The 21,546-nt window shown below is 39.2% G+C and overlaps 4 protein-coding genes across 4 annotated transcripts; all 4 read left to right on the top strand.

The window, feature by feature from the left end:
• The first annotated feature begins 1,917 nt into the window (after positions 1-1,917).
• LOC118783801 (odorant receptor 131-2-like) lies at positions 1,918-2,856 on the top strand. The gene has a single exon (XM_036537759.1). It carries the CDS (start codon positions 1,918-1,920, stop codon positions 2,854-2,856), a length of 939 nt encoding a protein of 312 aa, XP_036393652.1.
• Positions 2,857-7,513: 4,657 nt separating this feature from the next.
• On the top strand, positions 7,514-8,500 carry LOC118783800 (odorant receptor 131-2-like). Its single transcript, XM_036537758.1, has one exon. It carries the CDS (start codon positions 7,514-7,516, stop codon positions 8,498-8,500), a length of 987 nt encoding a protein of 328 aa, XP_036393651.1.
• Positions 8,501-11,689: 3,189 nt separating this feature from the next.
• On the top strand, positions 11,690-12,679 carry LOC118783799 (odorant receptor 131-2-like). The gene has a single exon (XM_036537757.1). It carries the CDS (start codon positions 11,690-11,692, stop codon positions 12,677-12,679), a length of 990 nt encoding a protein of 329 aa, XP_036393650.1.
• Positions 12,680-18,807: 6,128 nt separating this feature from the next.
• Positions 18,808-19,809, top strand: LOC118783798 (odorant receptor 131-2-like). Its single transcript, XM_036537756.1, has one exon. It carries the CDS (start codon positions 18,808-18,810, stop codon positions 19,807-19,809), a length of 1,002 nt encoding a protein of 333 aa, XP_036393649.1.
• Positions 19,810-21,546: the final 1,737 nt, after the last annotated feature.

Genomic DNA, 21,546 nt, shown 5'->3' with positions numbered 1-21,546 from the left:
AAAAGAATGGATTAAGTAAGTACCTTGCTAGATTGAAGAGTAAACATGTTTTAGTCAGACATACAGTATGCCACATGACACTTATCTTTTTCACAGGAGCTGCAGTATTAACAGCATATACACAATTCAGGCATAATTAGTAAGCAAGTTTACACAGGTAGGTCTTATGATTTCATTCAGAATAGTGGGTGGCTCTGATGTATTCTCAGTTTTTTCTTAAACCTGTTCACCGGGACAAAGAAGGCCCTAGGTTGTTGATCTCAGGCTGCTCTCTGATGGGTCCAGGAGGGATGGAGCAGCTCTGTGGAGTAATCAGGTGCTGTTACATCTATGGAGTAGCAATATGTAAAAAAAAAAAAAAAATTATATAAGGAACTCATTCCTAGTATAATGTGACCGGTGTAGTCAATTTAGTATGAGCTCTTGCAGCAGGATTTTGAAAAAACTGCAACCACCGGAGCACTTAACCTGTTAAACCCGAGAAGACTGTTGCAGTAGTCTTGATGACATTCAAAGATGCACATGAATTTGGAAGGCAAATATGATATTTCTGATTTGTCTTAAAAGATGCTGGGCCTGCGATGCCTTTTCCTGGGAGTTTTTCTGTATATGAAAATTCTCAGCCAACCAAGCAGGATTTGGAACACACAACCCTCTGGCTGACACAGCTAATACCCACACTGCCTGTAAATCCCCCCCCCCCCACATGTACCTGCTCAATTAAAACAAACAGCGTGGGCTTAAACTCACTTAACCTCACTTAACCCTACACTGGTTATTTTTGCCAAACAATTACATCAGTCAAAGGAAGCCTAATCCCTCTCCACAGACTCAAATAATTCCTCTTGGAGGACATAGGTTTAGAGAATCATGGTATCACAGAAACGTGGTATCACATTATGTGATGTTACTTTGAACCCTAGTTGCAGGCTTTGCCAACGGTATGGTAATTTTCACATCATCTCTCTCAATAGGCATTGGTTGGCAAACCAACTCACAACTCTATATAAAACTCAGTTTGTGACTGTTGCGTTCTTACTTCTGATCCGAACATAAGAATTATTGTTCAAGGTAACGGAAAATCAGGTTTATGTAACTATATTTTGTAACAATCGCTTTTGTCTTTTATGGAATGAAGTTATGTATTTAGCTATATCATATAACAATGAATGTGAATGAATGTTTATATATATATGTTTATATAAATGTTTCACAGTGCGCTGTTGTTGCAGACCACCCACAATTTTGTTGTACCCCCCACTGTGCAATGTCTATTCTGATTCTGATTCTGATTTAAAATATGTATATAACTAAAGCTAAGCCAGAGCTAAACTAGCTGAAATAATGTATTTTTTCCTGTTTTCACTTGTGAATGCAGTAGTTAATATTTATGTATGTCAATGTAATATGTCATACCTATATTTGTGTGACATTACCTTTATGAAACATTTTCAAGTGACAGAAATGAAAGTGGTTATTATTATAATGAAAGTGAAAAAAATATATTTTTTAATGATTTTGTGAGATTAGGTGTTGGTGATTTCAAAAAAAATGAGAAGATGAATACATTTACTCATGATGAAATATGTTAGCAACTGTTTTTTTCTTCAAGCGTTTTCAAAGAATTATTGGGACTTTTTTTGCAAATTTGAAACTTTTATGAATGTGGACTTATGGTATTCCTTATTTTCTAGTTGTTTTAATCATATATGTGTGTTTTGCTGTTTTTAATAATGCTCTCTTTGAGTCTGCTCAATAATCCCAAATAGGGATTATTATAAATGTAAGGTTATTATTTATTAATATTATTACTTATTAACTAATAATAGTATTAAGTAATTAATAGTATTACTTATTATTATTGCTATTCCCAATCCCTCTCCTCTGTTCTCTCATAGCCTGGCAGGTGTATGAGCTATGATTCAAAACAGCAGTACCGAAGAGCTGGGTCTGATGACTCTCAACCCCACTGAGGCAAGCGTGAGATTAGCCACAGTTCAGATTTCCGTGTGGTCCTTCCTCTACATCAACAGCCTCATGCTCTTCACCTTCTTCAGTAAGCAGGCATTCCGGGGAGATACACGCTACATCCTGTTCGCCCACACCCTGCTGTCAGACTCCGTCTTCCTGCTGCTCACTGACCTGGTGGTGCTGCTCACCTACTTCTATGTTCTGCTGCCCGTGGGCTTCTGCATCCTGCTCTGCATCGCAATGGAGATTGTTACCAACACAACACCACTGACCATCACCGCTATGTGCTTGGAGCGCTATGTGGCCATCTGCATGCCACTGAGACACGCTGAGATCTCTACCACTGGAAGAACTATAGCTGCTATTGTCATAATCTCAGCCCTGTGCTCCATAAACCCCTTTATGGATGCCTTCATCCTCATTGCCATGGCACCTCCAGATTACTTTTCCAAGCTGACCTTCTGCCACTATGAGATCATGATACTTCTGAAGTGGCAGCGCTTCCTGCGAGCCATCCTGAATCAGGTGGTCTTTGGTATAATTGCCATCATCATAATATTCTGCTACGCTAAAATTATGCTGGCAGCTAAAGCTGCCTCAGGAGAAAATAAACAATCTATGTCAAAAGGGAGACGCACGCTCCTACTCCACGCGCTGCAGCTTGTCTTGTGTATGTTTGAAATGTGGTGTCCCTACATTGAGGAAATGGTGCTGGAGAACAATCTGCAGATCTACCTTACCATCCGATTCTTCAACTTCATGGCTTTCACCATCATCTCGAGGGCCCTGAGTCCACTTATCTACGGCCTCAGGGATCAAAAGTTTTTTCTGGCCATGATATACTATACCAGCTGCAAGATGAACCACATCTCTGCAGAAATGTAGAACCGCAAAGTCTTGCCTCAGATGCACAGGTACCACAGGCGTAGCAATGGGTTCTGCGTGACTTTCAGATGCATGGGAGTAGTGAATGGTTCTGCATGTCTTGCTGGGGACTTAAACTGGGATCATGACCTCCTGTCACATACATGGGAACAATAGGAAGATTAGCTGTATCACGGTGGTTTGATGCAGATGCAAAATGAATAAAATTTGATCCATGAAATGTTTCACTGAACTGTAGTCTTCATGTGTTGCTTTTACTTCCTCACTATTGTTATTAATAATTTTCATTTACAATGTTCTGAGTTTGTAAGTTGTAAGATATCCACAGTTTTCTGTGTGGGCATTTGTATTAATAATTTCTTGACTGCTTTTCTTAGTGCATTGCAAGTTAGGCCTAGCTATTTAAAATGATATTAATAAAATGCCGCTTTCATTTTTACTTGCCTCTTAATGAAATTACTAGCAACATAATTTTTGTTGCTAGTCTATGATGGAAGTTTGTAGCAATGCAAATCTATCAGCATTTATTATGCAATTTTTTTAAGTTACACATATCACTTGCCAGAAATTCAAAGCAAGTTTCCTTTGGCTCTTCAAAAATGAGTGTTTTTAAGAGATCTGACTGCTGCTTCCCTAGATGACCACCAGATGGCATCATAACTTCTTGTGTTCTATGCCTGATTTTGTTCACGTCTTGCACCTGTGTTCATTAGTTATTGATTTCACCTGTGTTTTCTGTTATTTAACCCCTGCCCTTTGTCCACTTATTTGCTAATCTGCCCTGCTTATAGTGTGAATACTTGCACCAAGTCTGTGCTGTTTCTCTTGTGCCTTCAGTGAATGAATCTTTATTTTCTTTGAATGAAGCCTTTTGTGTCCTAAGGCATATCTGCACTTGGATTCACTGTGCTCATTGTCACAGTTTTGGATAATTATCTGCATCTATGGCAAGGGATAGACTTATGCAATATCTTTGCAAATGTTAATGCAGAAAGAGGTGGATTTGGAGGTTGCAGATGCATGATGATACTTTTACCTGTACAGTATCTATTTTCCTGGAGAATGGCCCTCATCAGGGCAGGTAACATTACTTGCAATACATTTTACATTTGACTTCTAATCAGGAACCCATTTGGACAGTCTTTTTTTTTTTTTTTTTTTTGAGAAAGGGGGGTTACAAGTAGTGTCGGAGTAAGAGGTGTGGTACTAGACATGGAGCCAGAGGGTTGTGTGTTTCCAGTCTCATTTGGCTGGCTGAGATCTTAATATAGGAAGCCTCCCAGACAGAGGTCTTTCAGACCCAAAATCAGCAGAATTGAGCGGGGGGAAGTGAAATTTGAAGCATTCTCCCCCACATGGCTGTTCTGCAGCTTTATCTTCACGTAAAACAGTAAGATTCATTTGATTACGTCCCTGGTTTGGAAAACGCCTACTTGTTAAAAAAGAGATTGAGAGGTATTACCTAGGACAGATGAATGTACGGGTAGTTCATTTTAAATGAAGAACCTATCCGTTTTTACAATATTTTTGTTACTCATTTGTCTGTTTTCAGATGGAAATAAGATTGGAAGATGGTGTACATGAATTATCATCATTGTATTCAATGCACAGCAGGCTTCGATAAAGGCCGTTAGCCCTGCCTTTTTGGCACTTCATGATCAGCAAATATGTAACCCAATGGATGGCTGAATGCGAGTGAGGAGGGTAACACACACATGGCTGTGATGCACATCCTGTTGGACTGGTGTGTGCCGTGTGCCACACATGGAGGTGATTATTACCAAGCAGCTCCAGAACACAGTAACAGGTGTGCCCTTGATACCCCCCTGCCCCCCCCACCCCCCCCCACCTCAATCCCCAGTCAAAAACGCACTCAAAAATTAACAGACAACACCTGAGTTGTGTGCCTAATTAGTTTTGTTGGGAAAACAAGGTTTCTCTGTGGGGATGTGCAACGTTGTACTGGGGTTTGATCACCGGTATCTGTCAGTCCTCACTGTGGAAGGTCATATTTTTTTCAGAAGGGAGTCAGCTTTACCTTTTGTGGCCTGATTAAAACTGCTACCCTAAAAGTGACACAGACATCCCACCTGTTTTGAGTTTTCGAGTATATACAGTTGTAACATTCCAAACTATTTTAAACCAATTTATTTTCAACACACATTTTGGACCAACACTGCTAAAAGCTAAGCGCTGAATTTGTTGCCCACCAGACAGTGCACAGTGTCAATAGAGAGATGATTCAATTGTCCTAGAATAGAAAGTGTTTTGCATTACTTTGAAAGCTAGCTAGCTATCTAGTCTGAACCATTCACTGGTTCAGATCACGGATATCCTTATCTCCATTAGTGACCAGGTATCTACAACCAAAATCAAGTTATTTACAATGCTTACTCCTGGCATCTTCGGATGGCCCTGGCCATCTGGTAAGGAGAGGATTGGGCTCTGCATGACCCCTCACCCTTATCAGGCCATAAAAGAACATCAAGCCATTTATTGATGGGCTTTGTGACGCTGCTCTTGACTTAAAATAAACACAAGCATCCTGGCATAGCCATGCGTGCAATACCTCTGAGACACTTGGCACCTGAAACGTGAGCCCCTATGGGATCACACACAGTTCACTGGAGATTCTCAAGTCTTTATCATGTAGCATCTACATGGGCTCCTCTCGTCCAATCAGATCGCGCGACAATTAGAGGCGTGAGTTTTCTACCAGTGACCGAACTGTGTGCCCACATGGACTATAATGTTTGAAGTGGCTCTATATAAGTGCGGCAAAGGCAGTGTCCAGTGGGTTCAGGATGATTTCTGCATCCTGAACCCACCGCCAATGCATTGTGAACTCATCTTCAACTCTGGACGGCCAAGCTCTTTGCAGTACGCCCCGTTATGAATCCACAACTGGCTCTGGAAGCAAGTCCCTCGACTCCCTTGTCCTCTGCCTCATTTGTAAGATGCTTTGCATAAAAGCATCTGCCAAATGAATAAATTCCTCACTACACCAGAGTAGGGGAAAATGCATGGCTATTGCCCGAGCACACCATCTAGAGCCTGTTTTCATGTCCCCTCACCACCTGGCAAGGTAGTCACCCCTGTCACCCTGCCTCATTGCCCTCTGGGTGTTTATTTGATGGCCTGCAGCAGCAGGTGAGGTAGCAGTACACAGAAGGCCCTCTTTGCAGATCAATGTGGCTGGCAGGTTCAGGAGACAGAAATCATGTTCCACAGATCAGGCAGGAAAAGCTGTCCTATTTGGACATCAGAGGACCCGGGTATTATTTGTTGGCCTCCTCAGGCCTGCTATAAGGCCACGGTCAGCCCTGTCTTAGAAAGGCCGACATGGGACACATTTCCTGAGTGTCTCAAAACTCTGCCGTCCCAAGAGTCAGTCCTACTGTTATGGGCCTGATGTTCAGTTTTGTTTATTTTTCCTGTTTGGCTCTGCTTTTGTGGGGTTGTGACCATTAAGGGAAAACAAGTCAGGTTTTGGCTACTTTACCTTTATGCTTCAGTGTTCCCTATCAAATTGCAATGCATGGTGTCCATCCGCGCCATCCGGCCCTGTGAATAACTACGCTTGGAATCACACAGCTATTTTTTAGCACTATTGCTAAAGTTTCTTTTCTATTTGTGGAAGTTTCAGAAATAGCCCTTGTCATTGATTACAGAAAAAATATTTTCCTCAAAGAAATTAACTGCTATTTTGACTTGAGCGCTACATTGCATAATCAAATCTCTGATAATGAATGTAATAATAGAAATGAACCATTTTCCTGTTATTTGGTTTACACAATGCAGTAATTCTATCCTGTTTCAATGCTTATTTGAAGGATTTCATGGTATTTTAAAAAATAACTCAGTGCTGATGCGAGCAGAACCACATCCCTGAAAATGGCCCAGGATGTTTCATTGTTCCATTACATTGTTCTGTTGAGTTACCCTCATTTCCACTGAGGCCAAGTGCAGCTGATGACATCAACGGTGTAACTGTTGCCAAGACGAGTATCTGTAAACAGTTATTCAGCACTGCATGCTTATGTCATTTAGCCAGTCTAAAACCAACTCAGTATATATACAAGCACAATGCTGAAAAGATTCTCTTGCAAGTGTTGCTTAAGGAAAGAGCCTAGAGATCTGAAAGGTACTGAAAACATGCTGATCACTACAGCTTTTTTTCAATGAACAGGTTTGTGTAGAATATATCAGACAGTTTTGTACAATTTTTTTACATATTGATACATTTTCTAAACTACGGTAAGACATATGAGAAAATTAGTTTAGGCTTCTGGCAATCTAGTCTGCCAGGGCAGTGCATGTGTGAGTAAAGTGTATGGAATTTTATTCATGGACGCTGGTTTTAAACACTAGTCAAATGTTTCACATTTCAAATGACTGCATTATGCTCGTGTATTTGCAAATGTTTTTAAGGGGAATTAAAGAGATTGAGGAAGAGCAGTACTTTCAATTTCATTTCAGTTGAGCTCATTTGTAAATCGATTGTCTTGCTAGTAGCCTTCTATAGTAGAACACTGTCGTGTTTCCTCCCATTCAAGCATTTGATGTAGGGAACTGCATTTTCTCCTTTTGGAAATGAATTTATTACAGTTTAAATTGAATTCACTCTTTTCTCCTCTGTGTTGCCTCAAGAGGTACAATGGCACAATCTACCAACCTGAGCAATAATCCTGCACCCCTCCTCTCCAGACCTTGGAATGAGAAGGTAGTGCTGGTGCAGGTGTTGGTGGGAATTTTCCTCTACGTGAACTGCCTCATGATATGCACCTTCTTCAAAAAGGAGGCCTTTAGAACCGACACTCGCTACATTTTGTTTGCACAGACACTGTTCATGGACTCTGCCCTCATGGTGTTTACGGACTTGGCTCTGATTGGGAGTTACTTCCAGATCCCAGTTCCCTGCATTCCCTGTGTGATAATGTGCACCATCATGGCCTGGCTTACTCTCGGCACACCACTGACCCTGGTGGCAATGTGCCTGGAACGCTATGTGGCCATCTGCATGCCTCTGAGACACGCCAGCATCTCCACCACTAGAACCAGGCTGCTAGGCCTTGTCCTCACCTGGTGTCTCTCAGCAATACCTGCTCTGATTGTTTTCTTTATATTTACCTCCTCTGTTCCTCTCAGTTTTTTTTCCACATACCTGATCTGCACCGTGGAGATGATGATCGTTCACAATTGGCAGGCACAGATCAAAGCTGTTTTATATAACCTTTACTTCGTGATCATGTCTATTACCATAGGCTTCACCTATGTTAAAATTACGGCAGCTGCCAAAGGAGCCTCAAAAAACAACAAATCTGCCTCCAAAGGTCTCAGGACTGTGGTTCTTCATGCCTTTCAGTTGCTCCTCTGTTTGATTCAGCTGTTGTGCCCTTACATAGAGATGGCTATCATGAAGATTGATTACATGCTGTTTATTAATGTGAGATACTACAACTTCATTATGTTTGTATTAGCACCACGTTGTTTGAGCCCACTGATATATGGTTTAAGGGATGCAAAGTTCCTTCTGATTTTGAGATACTATGCAATTTGTGGTCTGAATAAAAAAGGCTATTGTTGCAAATTCTGTCCACTTCATGCTAAAAATGAGAAAATATGGCCTTTGAATGGTAAATAAAAATCACTGGAATGGATGACTCATTGATGTGGCATGGAAATGTTTGTACACACATGTGGGTATGCATTAACATGTCAGTTTAACTACTAAAAGACATGAAAGCAGTTACTAAATGTGCGACAACACTCTTAGAATAGGAATGATACCAAACTGATCTCAAACCTTTATTAAATCAAGGATTAGTAAAATGATCAAAATAAAATGTAAACATGTGAGGTGCTGGAGTTCGTTTAAGAGTATTGTAAAATATAGTGGGACAACTTGTTTATGAAATAATGAATAATAATTAATAAATTGTACAATCTGACTTGTTAGGTCTTGTGTTGCATTCCATCCTCCTGTGAGCAATAGGTGAATACAGAGGAAAGGCTTCTTTTGACGAGTACCTAGACTTCTCTGTAAATGAAATTTTGCATTCTTTTCTAAAAAATACACCTGTTTAACAAATTATTGAGAAAGATGTGTTTGTTCATCTTATGACACAAATATAAGCTTAAAGATATTAAACATCAGTCTTTATTTTATAGCAACACAAAGTGTATTTCAATGCAGAAACCTGAACGTCATGGAAAACCGATATTGTCTTATTGGTCTTATTGGTTATCATATATTGCACTATTTTTATTTATCATTTATTCTCTGTAAAATGGTAGTGATAGGGGGACTGCATAGTTTTCTTACATAGTTGCAATAAGTACAGTCACCATGGGCCAAAGCTCCTCTGTTGTCATTGTTAAGACAGCTCCACCTGGTGGAGGGTTATTGCACTCACATTTTGTGCTTGTGTGTCTGAATGGTTAATGTCCTGTTCGTCACACAGGCCGCTGTGCAAGGACAGAGACAGGCACTGCACAAGGAAACTTAGCAGCTGTGATTGGACAGTGTCTCAGAAATGCCATCCTATGACAGGTTTGCAATGCCCAGAAGCCAAACCATTATGCCATAAAATTCTGCTTGACAAGCTAGACCAAAGCAGCATGATTGCAGTCGATGACAATCTTTATGTATCTTCCACCTTCACAAAAAATGCTGAGTTTTGAAACAAGAAAGAAACTACATTGAGCATTTGTGTGGTATTTCAACACAAAAACTGTGAGCTCAGAAGCCTCGCTTCTCCTTTGGCTGCACTTTCACTGACTTACCAGGCCTCATGGGCCTCTTAATAAATTCTCTGCCATTGTCCCCTGGTGGTGGAATGACCTTCCACACTTCATCCATTCTCCCGAATCTCTCACTATTTTTACATCTGAATACCCAGCACTTCCGTACTCACCTGATCACCTGAATCAATAACACCTAAAGAAATTTCTCATGTCCTAATCTCTGTTTTCCTTTAAAAAAATAATGGTTTAATGCACTTGTGTGTCTACCAGCTAGCTTGTACCTTGTCTGGCCAACTAAAGAAACTTGGTCGTGCAGCACTTCTAATATTGTGATTTCTTGTATGGCTTTTGCTTGTGTTGTCCTCTGCCTCATTTGTAAGTTGCTTTGGATAAAAGCATCTGCCAAATGAATAAATGTAATGTAATGTAAGTGGTTCATTTTGTTAGTTCCTCATTACACCAGAGTAGGGGAAAATGCATGGTTATTACCCGAGCACACCATCTAGAGCCTGTTTTCATGTCCCCTCACCACCTGGCAAGGTAGTTACCCCTGTCACCCTGCCTCATTGCCCTCTGGGTGTTTATTTTATGGCCTGCAGCAGCAGGTGAGGTAGCAGTACACAGAAGGCCCTCTTTGCAGATCAATGTGGCTGGCAGGTTCAGGAGACAGAAATCATGTTCGTCAGATCAGGCAGGAAAAGCTGTCCTATTTGGACATCAGAGGACCCGGGTATTATTTGTTGGCCTCATCAGGCCTGCTATAAGGCCACGGTCAACCCTGTCTTAGAAAGGCCGACATGGGACACATTTGCTGAGTGTCTCAAAACTCTGCCGTCCCAAGAGTCAGTCCTACTGTTATGGGCCTGATGTTCAGTTATGTTTATTTTTCCTGTTTGGCTCTGCTTTTGTGGGGTTGTGCCCCATTAAGGGAAAACAAGTCAGGTTTTGGCTACTTTACCCTTATGCTTCAGTGTTCCCTGTCAAATTGCAATGCATGGTGTCCATCCGCGCCATCCGGCCCTGTGAATAACTACGCTTGGAATCACACAGCTATTTTTTAGCACTATTGCTAAAGTTTCTTTTTCATTTGTGGAATTTTCAGAAATAGCCCTTGTCATTGATTACAGAAAAAAATATTTTCCTCAAAGAAATTAACTCTGTTATTTTGACTTGAGCGCTACATTGCATAATCAAATCTCTGATAATGAATGTAATAATAGAAATGAACCATTTTCCTGTTATTTGGTTTACAATTTGTCCCAACGATTTCATAACAATGCAGTAATTCTATCCTGTTTCAATGCTTATTTGAAGGATTTCATGGTATTTTAAAAAATAACTTTAGAGCAGAACCACATCCCTGAAAATGGCCCAGGATGTTTCATTGTTCCAATACATTGTTCTGTTGAGTTACCCCCATTTCCACTGAGGCCAAGTGCAGCTGATGACATCAACGGTGTAACTGTTGCCAAGACGAGCATCTGTAAACAGTTAGTCAACACTGCATGCTTATGTCATTTAGCCAGTCTAAAACCAATTCAGTATATATACAAGTACAATGCTGAAAAGATTCTCTTGCAAGTGTTGCTTAAGGAAAGAGCCTAGAGATCTGAAAGGTACTGAAAACATGCTGATCACTACAGCTTTTTTTCAATGAACAGGTTTGTGTAGAATATATCAGACAGTTTTGTACAATTTTGTACATATTGATACATTTTCTAAACTACGGTAAGACATATGAGAAAATTAGTTTAGGCTTCTAGCAATCTAGTCTGCCAGGGCAGTGCATGTGTGAGTAAAGTGTATGGAATTTTATTCATAGACACTGGTTTTAAACACTAGTCAAATGTTTCACATTTCAAATGACTGCATTATGCTCGTGTATTTGCAAATGTTTTAAAGGGCAATTAAAGAGATTGAGGAAGAGCAGTACTTTCAATTTCATTTCAGTTGAGCTCATTTGTAAATTGATTGTCTTGCTAGTAGCCTTTTATAGTAGAACACTGTCGTGTTTCCTCCCATTCAAGCATTTGAAGTAGGGAACTGAATTCACTCTTTTCTCCTCTGTGTTGCCTCAAGAGGTACAATGGCACAATCTACCAACCTGAGCAATATTCCTGCACCCCTCCTCTCCAGACCTTGGAATGAGAAGATTGTGCTGGTGCAGGTGTTGGTGGGAATTTTCCTCTACGTGAACTGCCTCATGATATGCACCTTCTTCAAAAAGGAGGCCTTTCGAACTGACACTCGCTACATTTTGTTTGCACAGACATTGATCACAGACTCTGCCCTCATGGTGGTTACAGATGTGGCCTTTTGTGGGAATTACTTCCAGATCCCAGTACACTGTATTCCCTGTGTGATAATGTGCACCATCTTGACCTGGCTCACGTTCGGCACACCTCTGACCCTGGTGGCAATGTGCCTGGAACGCTATGTGGCCATCTGCATGCCTCTGAGACACGCCAGCATCTCCACCACTAGAACCAGGCTGCTAGGCCTTGTCCTCATCTGGTGTCTCGCGGGAATACCGTCCTTAATTGGTTTAATTATGTTTGCTGCCTCTGTTCCTCTCAAAGCTTTCAGCTCGTACTTCATCTGTAGTGTGGAGATGATGGTCATACACAATTGGCAGGGACATTTCAGAGGTGCATTATATCAGTTTTACTTCTTTGTCATGTTGGTTATCATAGGCTTCACCTATGTTAAAATCATGGCAGCTGCCAGAGGAGCATCAAGCAACAAGAAATCTGCCTCCAAGGGTCTCAGGACTGTGGTTCTTCATGCTTTTCAGTTGCTCCTCTGTTTGATTCAACTGTGGAGCCCTTATGTAGAGATGGCTATTATGAATATTAATTTTATGCTGTTTATTAATGTGAGATACTCCAATTTCATTGTCTTTATGCTAGCACCACGTTGTCTGAGCCCACTGATTTATGGTTTACGGGATGAAAAGTTTTTTGTGGTTCTGAGATACTATGCAGTTTTTGGTTTAAATAAAAAAGATTTCTATTTGTGCAAATTTTATCCATATCATCTTAAACATGAAAAAACCTGGCCTCTGAATGGGAAATAAAAACAAATGAGTGAAATGTATTGAGCTCAAAATGAAACGTTAGTGTACCTGTGTGTGTGTTTGTGTGTATGTGTGTGTGTTTCTGTAATTTCTTTGTATATACATGTTCATGAATGGAAGTAAAATGAAATGTTAGTGTAACTGTGTGTGCGTGCGTGTGTGTGTGCGTGCGTGTGTTGCTGTATCCCTGACTAACACACCTCACATGATGTACAAAAATATCTCTAAAAATAATAAATTATCATTCTGAATGATCAGTTTTTTATGAATTAATGTAGCATTATAATATATATAACATGAAACCAAATAAAATTATTCATGAGTACAAAATATATGGTCATTTTACTCCTAATAGGTAATTGCCTATCTTAATTTAAGCATACAACAGTGCAATGCTTAAATGCAATGCAACAAAGCAATGCTTAAAACTGGAATGCAGTATCTATTTTAAATGAAGGGATGCTGTAACTTGTGTGATCTGCTTGATGTTTTCAATATTCATTTTCAAAAATATGAGACACAGAGACACCAACAATAAAATGATTTCCATTAGGATCTTTTTATCTTGATCTTTCTGCCAAGACAAATAAACAAACAGGAGGTGCTCATATAAAGAGGCCCAAACTGATGTCAAACCAAACTTTCTTTAAATCACGGGCAAGTAGAATGATGAAAAATAGAATGCTAACATTGTGAGGAGTTGTTTATGAAATACTGAGTCATCATTTAACAGTCTGACATAATGTTAATTCCTGCAGTATCGCATTCTACCTTCCTGGGAGCATCAGAATACAGAGCAGCGCTGGCAGTCTTCTGAAGGCTATGTAGGCTGTTTTCCTGGCTTGGAGGAGAAAACTTACTAATCTTGTTATTCCTTATTTTTTTCTGATTTTCTGTGCTCCTACAGGCTTTGAGCTACACTTACTTGTGCTTTTTTTCAATGCCTAAAATATTTTTTGAGATTTTTTTTTAAGCTTGAAACTACTAGCCACTACCATGTATATAAATTCAAGTTTATTTGTCATGTGCATACAAGTACAGAGTACCATAAGCAATGAAATAAAATGTGCCTTGGTGCTCTCTCAGCCCAATATCAATAAATAACAATAAATACTAATAAATAGCAATAAAAGTACAATAATAATAAAAAAGACTAAAACCATAGATCAGACCTCAGCCCTCCTTCTAACTGAACTGTTGTTCAGGAGCCTTATTGCCTGAGGGTAAAAACTGTCCCTGAAGCGGGAGGTCCGCGCTGTGATGCTCTGTAAGCGCTTGTCCGAAGAGAGATAAGAGAAAAACTGTAAGCGGGGTGACTTGTGTCCTGCATAATGCATAGTGTCTTCTTCTTGCAGCGTTTGATGTAAATGTCCTGTATTGGTGGTAATGGTGATCCGATGACTTTAGATGCTGTTTTTACTGTCCTCATCAGGAGTGTATGATCATGTGATGCAATGTTGCCAAACCACACCAATAAGCTTCCTGTCAAAAGACTTTCTATTGTGCAACGGTAAAAGTTAATGAGGTTTTTTGTAGACAAGCCATATTTTTTGAGACACTTCAGAAAATAGAGTCCCTGGTGTGCTTGCTTTATGACACAGCTGATATGAAGAGACCAGGAGAAAGAGTGTGAGGTTTTTCAAGCTACGTTTGTCTTAAAACTTTCTATTCTAATTATATTTCCAAAATTAATGGGATGATTGTGAAGTGAATTGTAAATCAAATTACTTAAAACTAAAGCTATATTCATCATCAGCAGTATGTTAAAAAAACAAGTGTTGTTGATGGAGACACTTTCCAAACAAAATGACAATGTCCAGTGCTACTTTGAGGCACAGTATTGAGGGCAAGTGAGCAAAAAAAATGCTTTTTGTAACAGACCCTGTAACAAATTAAATGTAATTATGCTAACTTAGGATAAAAGTAAGATACAAATGGGCTCAAGATCCAGTGTAGAACAGGGCCTCTGCACTGATCTGGGCTTTAGTTTCCTTTGTGAATCCAGTGCACAGAAAATGTTAATTTGGATGTGGGACCTTGATGGCCTGTATGCTGACCTACACGTCATTTTGATTTTTCTCGCTTGGATGGGGAACTGTTGTAGTGGGTGAATTTTTGATGGCATGTGGTAAAGGGGGATCTGTGGGTAAAAAAAAAGATATCCTCTGATTTCTTTGACATTAATTTATATTGCAGTAGAAGTGATACTGTGTTTTCATACAGTCTTCACAAGGGGGTAATAAGTATATTGAAAAAAGCAACAGACCAAGTACAATTCATTGGAGGACTCCATATATCAGATTTGAGGGACCATCTACAATCCAAACAGACGGGAATGGAATCAGAGTCTTTTACAAATTTCATGCAGATATTAAGTTGCATAGCAGCAGAAAGTGACGCTATGCTTTCATACAATCAAAGCAAGGTCGTACTCTGAAGAACTCTTTAAGTGTTTGCCTTACTGAGGCTTACACAGAAACCCACCCTCAGTATCTTCTAATGAAAAAGTAGGGGAACAGCGGTTTGAGCCTGCTGCACACACATACTGGATCAAAACAAATGGCACTGCTGTATCAGCTTTAGAATAAAAGTCCTCATCAGGCCACAACAGCTGAAGGTGACACACTTCTGAAAAAAATTCTTGCCTTCCTCACTGTAGCCTGAGAGACGTTGGTGATGTGTCTAACCCCAGTACAATGTTGCACATCTCCACAGAGAAACTTTGTTCTCCCAGCAAAAAGCACAAAGGTGGTTACACACAATTAGGCACGTGTCTCAGGAATGTGTTTTTGACTGGGGATTGAGTCTGGGGGGTGCTGAAGGCTGAGGGAGCAAAGCACTGTAATTGTACCCTTGAGCATCCCGGTAACAATCACCTCCATGCGTGGCACATGGGACACACCGGTCCAGAGGATTGGAAATACATACAGCTGTGTGACATGGCTGTGTGTCACAGGGCTGTGTGAATTAATAATCAAATACACAGTATTTGCAGCACTGTATGAAAGCACATGTTTACAGGATGTAAGGGTCCCCTCCTCACTAAGGGCTATACAGCGTGTATTTGGAGAGGTGTGTGATGCTTACTCGCTGACACACCTATTATCACCATGTGTGTCAGCCCCCCATCTGCGCTTAACTATGCGCTGGTTTGCATATTTGCCGATCATCAACTGCTTAAAGGGCTGGGCTCAAAGCCTCCAAACCTGATGTGTATTTAATACCATGATGATAATTCATGTATACTGTTGTCTAATTCACCTAGAATACACAGACAAATATTGTAAAGAAATGAACAGATTATTCCCTCAAAATGATCTATCTGTCCATCCTATATAACACAGACAAATAAACAATAAAATATTGTAAAAATGGATAGATTATTCACTTAAAATGAACTACTCATGCATTCATCTGTCCTAGGTAATACCTTTCAATCTATTTTATCAAATATTTATTATATATTATCAAATTTGGGAAGTAATCAAATGAATCTTACTCCATTATGTGCAGAAAAAGCTGTGGAACAGCCATGTGGGGGAAAATCAGTCAAATTTCATTCTCCCCTTCATTTCTGCTGATCCTGAGTGTGCCAGGCTTCTGTCTGGGAGGCCTTCTATCTTACATGGAGAAGAGGGCCTCTGCACTGATCTGGGCTTTAGTTTCCTCTGTGAATCCAGAACACAGAAGATGTTCATTTCAATATGAGATCTTGTTGATCTCTATGCTGACCTGAGATCTCAGCCAGGCAAATGGGATGATTAGTGGGAACACGCAACTTTCTGCCTCTATGCCTAGTATCACATTTAGTACCCACACTAACTGTAACTGCCTTTCAACCATCAATGTCCATGCTGTCTGTGTGCTGAGGTGCTGAACTGAAAAGATTCCCAGAGTGGGTGCCTGCTTTGAGGTCAATTGTACAATGTGCTGTAGGTAATGAGTATGTAGCGAGGTGGTTAAGGGTCAGGACTCATAACTGAAAGGTTTCTGGTTCAATTCCCCACAGGAGCACTGCTGCTGTACTCTTGGGCAAAGTACTTAACCCACAATGACCTCAGTAAATATCCTGTGTAAATGATTTGCATTGTAAAAACCTGTAATTGATGTCATTCACTCTGGATAAAAGCATCTGCTAAATGGCAATAAAGTAATGTAATGTAATAATGTCACCTGATCTTATCAGGGCCATTCTATAGGAAAATGGAAACTCTAAATCTGTCATTGTACACATACAACCTCTAAATTAACCTCTCCCTGCATTAGTAACATTTGCAAAGTAGTGTCATGAGTCAAAGAAGGCCTAAATCCTTGCCATAGATCCAAATAATAATCATCCAAAACCATATTAATTGACATCAGTTTCTGCAAGTCTATGATATCATATTGCAATCTCATTATTGGACCTGAATTTTTAATGTGTGAAAGCTTTTTAATTAATCCCACATACCATTTACCCCCCCAATGGTCCCCTGTTGCTAGTTTTGCCAACAGGATCACAATATACAAAAATATCCCTCTAAGGCCATTGGTCAGAAAACCTGCTCACCAGACTATATAACACACACATTTTGGCTATTCTTACTTTTACTGGGGATCTGAGCACATGTTTTGAAGGTAATAATGTATTAGTTTCACATTCAACAGTTGTTCATACTTACTTTTTTCTCATTTTTCTCATTGAATGGATTTACAGATTCATATAATTTTATCATGAATGCATTAATTTTAAAAACATGCAGTGGAACTAAAATTAAGCAATAGATGAACACTTTGATGCATTTTGGCAGTTATTTCATTAACAATGTTGAGAATGTTTAGCATTAATCTGAATTAATATTTAGTATCACAACTACTATTAACCTTAATAATAATATTGCAACAGTTGCTTTATTTGTGAAATTATGAAGAAATTTTACATATAAGGGTATCTGTGTCATAAAAGAAATGAACCTATTTCTTTTTAACTTTTTTAACCTGACTTTTGCTAAAATTAATATTAACTAATATGTAGTATGGCAATTAGTATTAACCTTAATATTAATATTGCAACAGTTGCTTTATTTCTGATATTATTTTTAAATGAGAACATTTAAATGTAGACCAATTGAAATGTAGTAAAAATAAAGTGCATTTTCATTATTATTTCTTTATTTTGTATCAGAATTACAAGATGAACAACATGAATTCATATGATTCTGAAATGTGCTAGTATGCTTTTAGGTATTTTGTTGTACCATATTATAATTGAAGAAATTTACATATAAGCGCAATCTACAGTGCAATAGGAATGAATCTATTTCTTGTATTTTTTTTAACCTAATTTTGCATCATTGTAGCAAAATAAATATATTATATTCCAATGCAATTAATGTGTGAGAAAATGAATTCTCTTTTACAGTCATGTTTTTCAGCCCTGGTCTTGACAATACACATTCTATGCTTTTTTTTCTTTCCAACTGAGCCTTGAATTAATTACCTCAATTAGCTTTACTGAGCTGTTAATTATCTTTTATTGATTGAATGCTGATGCTTATTTGCCACCTCTACATGACGTCTGCTACTAGCTGCTAGTAGCTGTTTAAACAAAATGTAATCTTAGAGACATTTGTAGCCACACAACAAAGTAACCACAGAAGTGACGTGATGTCAAGTGATGTCAAGTTGAAATGAGTCCTCAATTAACTCAGTCAAATCTCAGTAAGAAAAAGAATCAATATACACAGTGTCTGTGATCTGGGTTGAGTCATTCCCTCAAAATCTCAGGGCACTACCCCAAGTTAAGTTATTAATCCAGAGAAGCGTCCTTGTGGTTTGCCGAGACATTGGGCAAACAGCATCTTCATGTGGTTACGCAGAGAGCTGGGAGCTGGAACCAGCATCTTGAGATTAAAGTCTCTGGAAGGTAATGGTTAATAGAAGCAATGGTCTATATTTCATTGTTTTTTTTTCTCCTCGCCTTAACCAATTCCCATATTTGCTATATTTTTTTAATTAAAAACGTAGATGCAGTATTATAGATGCCCATATTTTACTTGAACTAGAGAACTGCACAGTTTTTCTTTGAGCAATGGATTAATTATAATTTCATTCACTCTTTTCTCTTCTGTCTTCCCTCAAGAAACACAATGGCACAATATGCCACTCAATACACCAACCTGAGCAATATTCCTGCACCCCCACTTCACTTACCTTGGAATGAGCAGGTAGTGCTGGTGCAGATACTGGTGGGAATTTTCCTCTACGTGAACTGCCTCATGATATGCACCTTCTTCAAAAAGGAGTCCTTTCGAACCGACACTCGCTACATTTTGTTTGCACAGACTCTGTTCATGGACTCTGCCCTCATGGTGTTTACAGACGTGGCCCTGATTTGGAATTACTTTCAGATAACGGTTAACTGTATTCCCTGTGTGATATTATGCACCATCATGAACTGGCTCACTCTCGGCACACCTCTGACCCTGGTGGCAATGTGCCTGGAACGCTATGTGGCCATCTGCATGCCTCTGAGACACGCCAGCATCTCCACCACTAGAACCAGGCTGCTAGGCCTTGTCCTCATCTGGTGTCTCTCAGCAATACCTGCTCTGATTATACTCCTTGCATTTGTCTCCTCTGTTCCTCTCAGCATTTATACCTCATACATGGTCTGTAGTGTGGAGATGATGATGATATACAATTGGCAAGTACAGATCAGAGCAGGATTATTTCAGTTTTACTTCATCGTCATGTCTATTACCATAGGCTTCACCTATGTTAAAATCATGGCAGCTGCCAAAGGAGCTTCAAGCAACAAGAAATCTGCCTCCAAGGGTCTCAGGACTGTGGTTCTTCATGCCTTTCAGTTGCTCCTCTGTTTGATTCAACTGTTGTGCCCTTATGTAGAAATGGCTGTTTTTAAGATTGATTACATGCTGTTTATTAATGTGAGGTACTCCAATTTCATTATGTTTATATTAGCACCACGTTGTCTGAGCCCACTGATTTATGGTTTGAGGGATGAAAAGTTTTTTCTGGTGTTGAGATACTATGCAGTTTTTGGTCTGAATAAAAAAGACTTCTGTTATTGCAAATTCTGTCCACTTGATCTTAAAAATGAAAAAACGTGGCCCTTGAACTGTATATAAAAATAAATGAGTGAAACAAGTTTATCTGTGCATGTGTGTATGTGTGTATATATTTGAGGTGTACACAAGCTTGTGTTTGTGTCCATGAATGTCTGTGTAAATGTATATTTAACCTGTATGTGCCCTGCATTTGCCTAAGTGTGTGTGTGTGTGTGTGTGTGTGTGTGTGCGTGTGTGTGTGTGTGTGCGTGTATGTGTGTGTGTGTGTGTGTTTGTGTGTCACCCCTGATCTGGTGTCTTGCAGGAGTTCCACCCCTCACTGTTTTCTTCATGTTTAACCTTAAACATGAAAAAATATCGCCTTTGAATGGTAAATAAAAAAACTGAATAGAATGTTAGTGTACCTGTGTGTGTGTATGTGTGTGTGTTGCTGCATCCCTGACTAACATACCTCACATGATGTACAAAGTCAGAAAAATAATAAAATATCATTCTGAATGATCAGTTGTTTTTTATGAATTAATGTAGCAGTATAATATATATAACATGAAACCAAGTAAAATTATTCATGAGTACAAAATATATGGTCATTTTACTCCTAATAGGTAATTGCCTATCTAAATTTAAGAATACAACAGTAATACACACAAATGCAAAAATGTAAAAAGACGGTCCCTCAAACAAAGCAATGCTTAAAACTGGAATGTAGTATCTGTTTTAAATGAAGGGATGCTGAGGGAAACGAGGGAATGGGAAGCAGGTTTGCAGGCAATCAGGCGGTGGGAGATCGGGCGGGGAGCAGGGCAGGGCTAAAGCACATGGACAGGAAAAACAAAAACACCACGGCTAAGGAGACGGAGCACTGACAGAACTGGAACGGAGATTGCGAGCCAGGCCTTCTCGTCCAACATCAGTGCCCGACTTCATAAATGCTCTACAGAATGAATGGGCACAAATTTCCACAAAAACACTCCAAAATCTTGTGGAAAGCCTTCCAAGAAGAGTGGAAGCTGTTATAGCTGCAAAAGGGGGACCAACTCCATGTTAAAGTATATGTATTTGAATACAATGTCATTACAATGTAATGGTCAGGCGTCCAAATACTTTTGTCCATATAGTGTATCTTTTATGAATGTATTTTATACAAAAAAATGCACAAACGAATTACTATGACACTGAAGTATACTTAGACCCTCTTCAGTCCTCTTTAAAGGTGGTATAAACAGACATTTAAAAAAATGTAAACATTACAGACAATTTGAGAGATTTGAGAAACATGATTATGAACAGTGCAGACACTGAGCACCTCCTGTTTGTTTATTTGTCTTGGTAGAAAGATCAAAGTAAAAAGATCCTAATGGAAATCATTTTATTGTTGGTTTCTCTGCGTCTCATATTTTTGAAAATGAATATTGAAAACATCAAGCAGATCACACAGGTTGCAGCATCCCTTCATTTAAAACAGATACTGCATTCTAGTTTTAAGCATTGCTTTGTTTGAGGGACTGTCTTCTTACATTTTTGCATTTGTGTGTATTACTGTTGTATTCTTAAATTAAGATAGGCAATTACCTATTAGGAGTAAAATGACCATATATTTTGTACTCATGAATAATTTTACTTGGTTTCATGTTATATATTATACTGATACATTAATTCATGAAAAAAAAACTGATCATTCAGAATGATATTTTATTGTTTTTCTGACTTTGTACATCATGTGAGGTGTGTTAGGGATACAGCAACACACACACACACACGCACACATACACACACAGAGGTACACTAACATTCTAT

The sequence above is a fragment of the Megalops cyprinoides genome, chromosome 9, assembly GCF_013368585.1.
Source record: "Megalops cyprinoides isolate fMegCyp1 chromosome 9, fMegCyp1.pri, whole genome shotgun sequence".
Lineage (NCBI taxonomy): Eukaryota > Metazoa > Chordata > Actinopteri > Elopiformes > Megalopidae > Megalops > Megalops cyprinoides.
Note: the sequence above shows the minus strand (reverse complement) of the source record. Positions and strands in the feature narration are given on the sequence as shown.

Excerpts from the sequence above, each read along its gene's own strand:
- LOC118783801 (XM_036537759.1), top strand. The coding sequence starts at position 1,918 with ATGATTCAAAACAGCAGTACCGAAGAGCTGGGTCTGATGACTCTCAAC.
- LOC118783800 (XM_036537758.1), top strand. The coding sequence starts at position 7,514 with ATGGCACAATCTACCAACCTGAGCAATAATCCTGCACCCCTCCTCTCC.
- LOC118783799 (XM_036537757.1), top strand. The coding sequence starts at position 11,690 with ATGGCACAATCTACCAACCTGAGCAATATTCCTGCACCCCTCCTCTCC.
- LOC118783798 (XM_036537756.1), top strand. The coding sequence starts at position 18,808 with ATGGCACAATATGCCACTCAATACACCAACCTGAGCAATATTCCTGCA.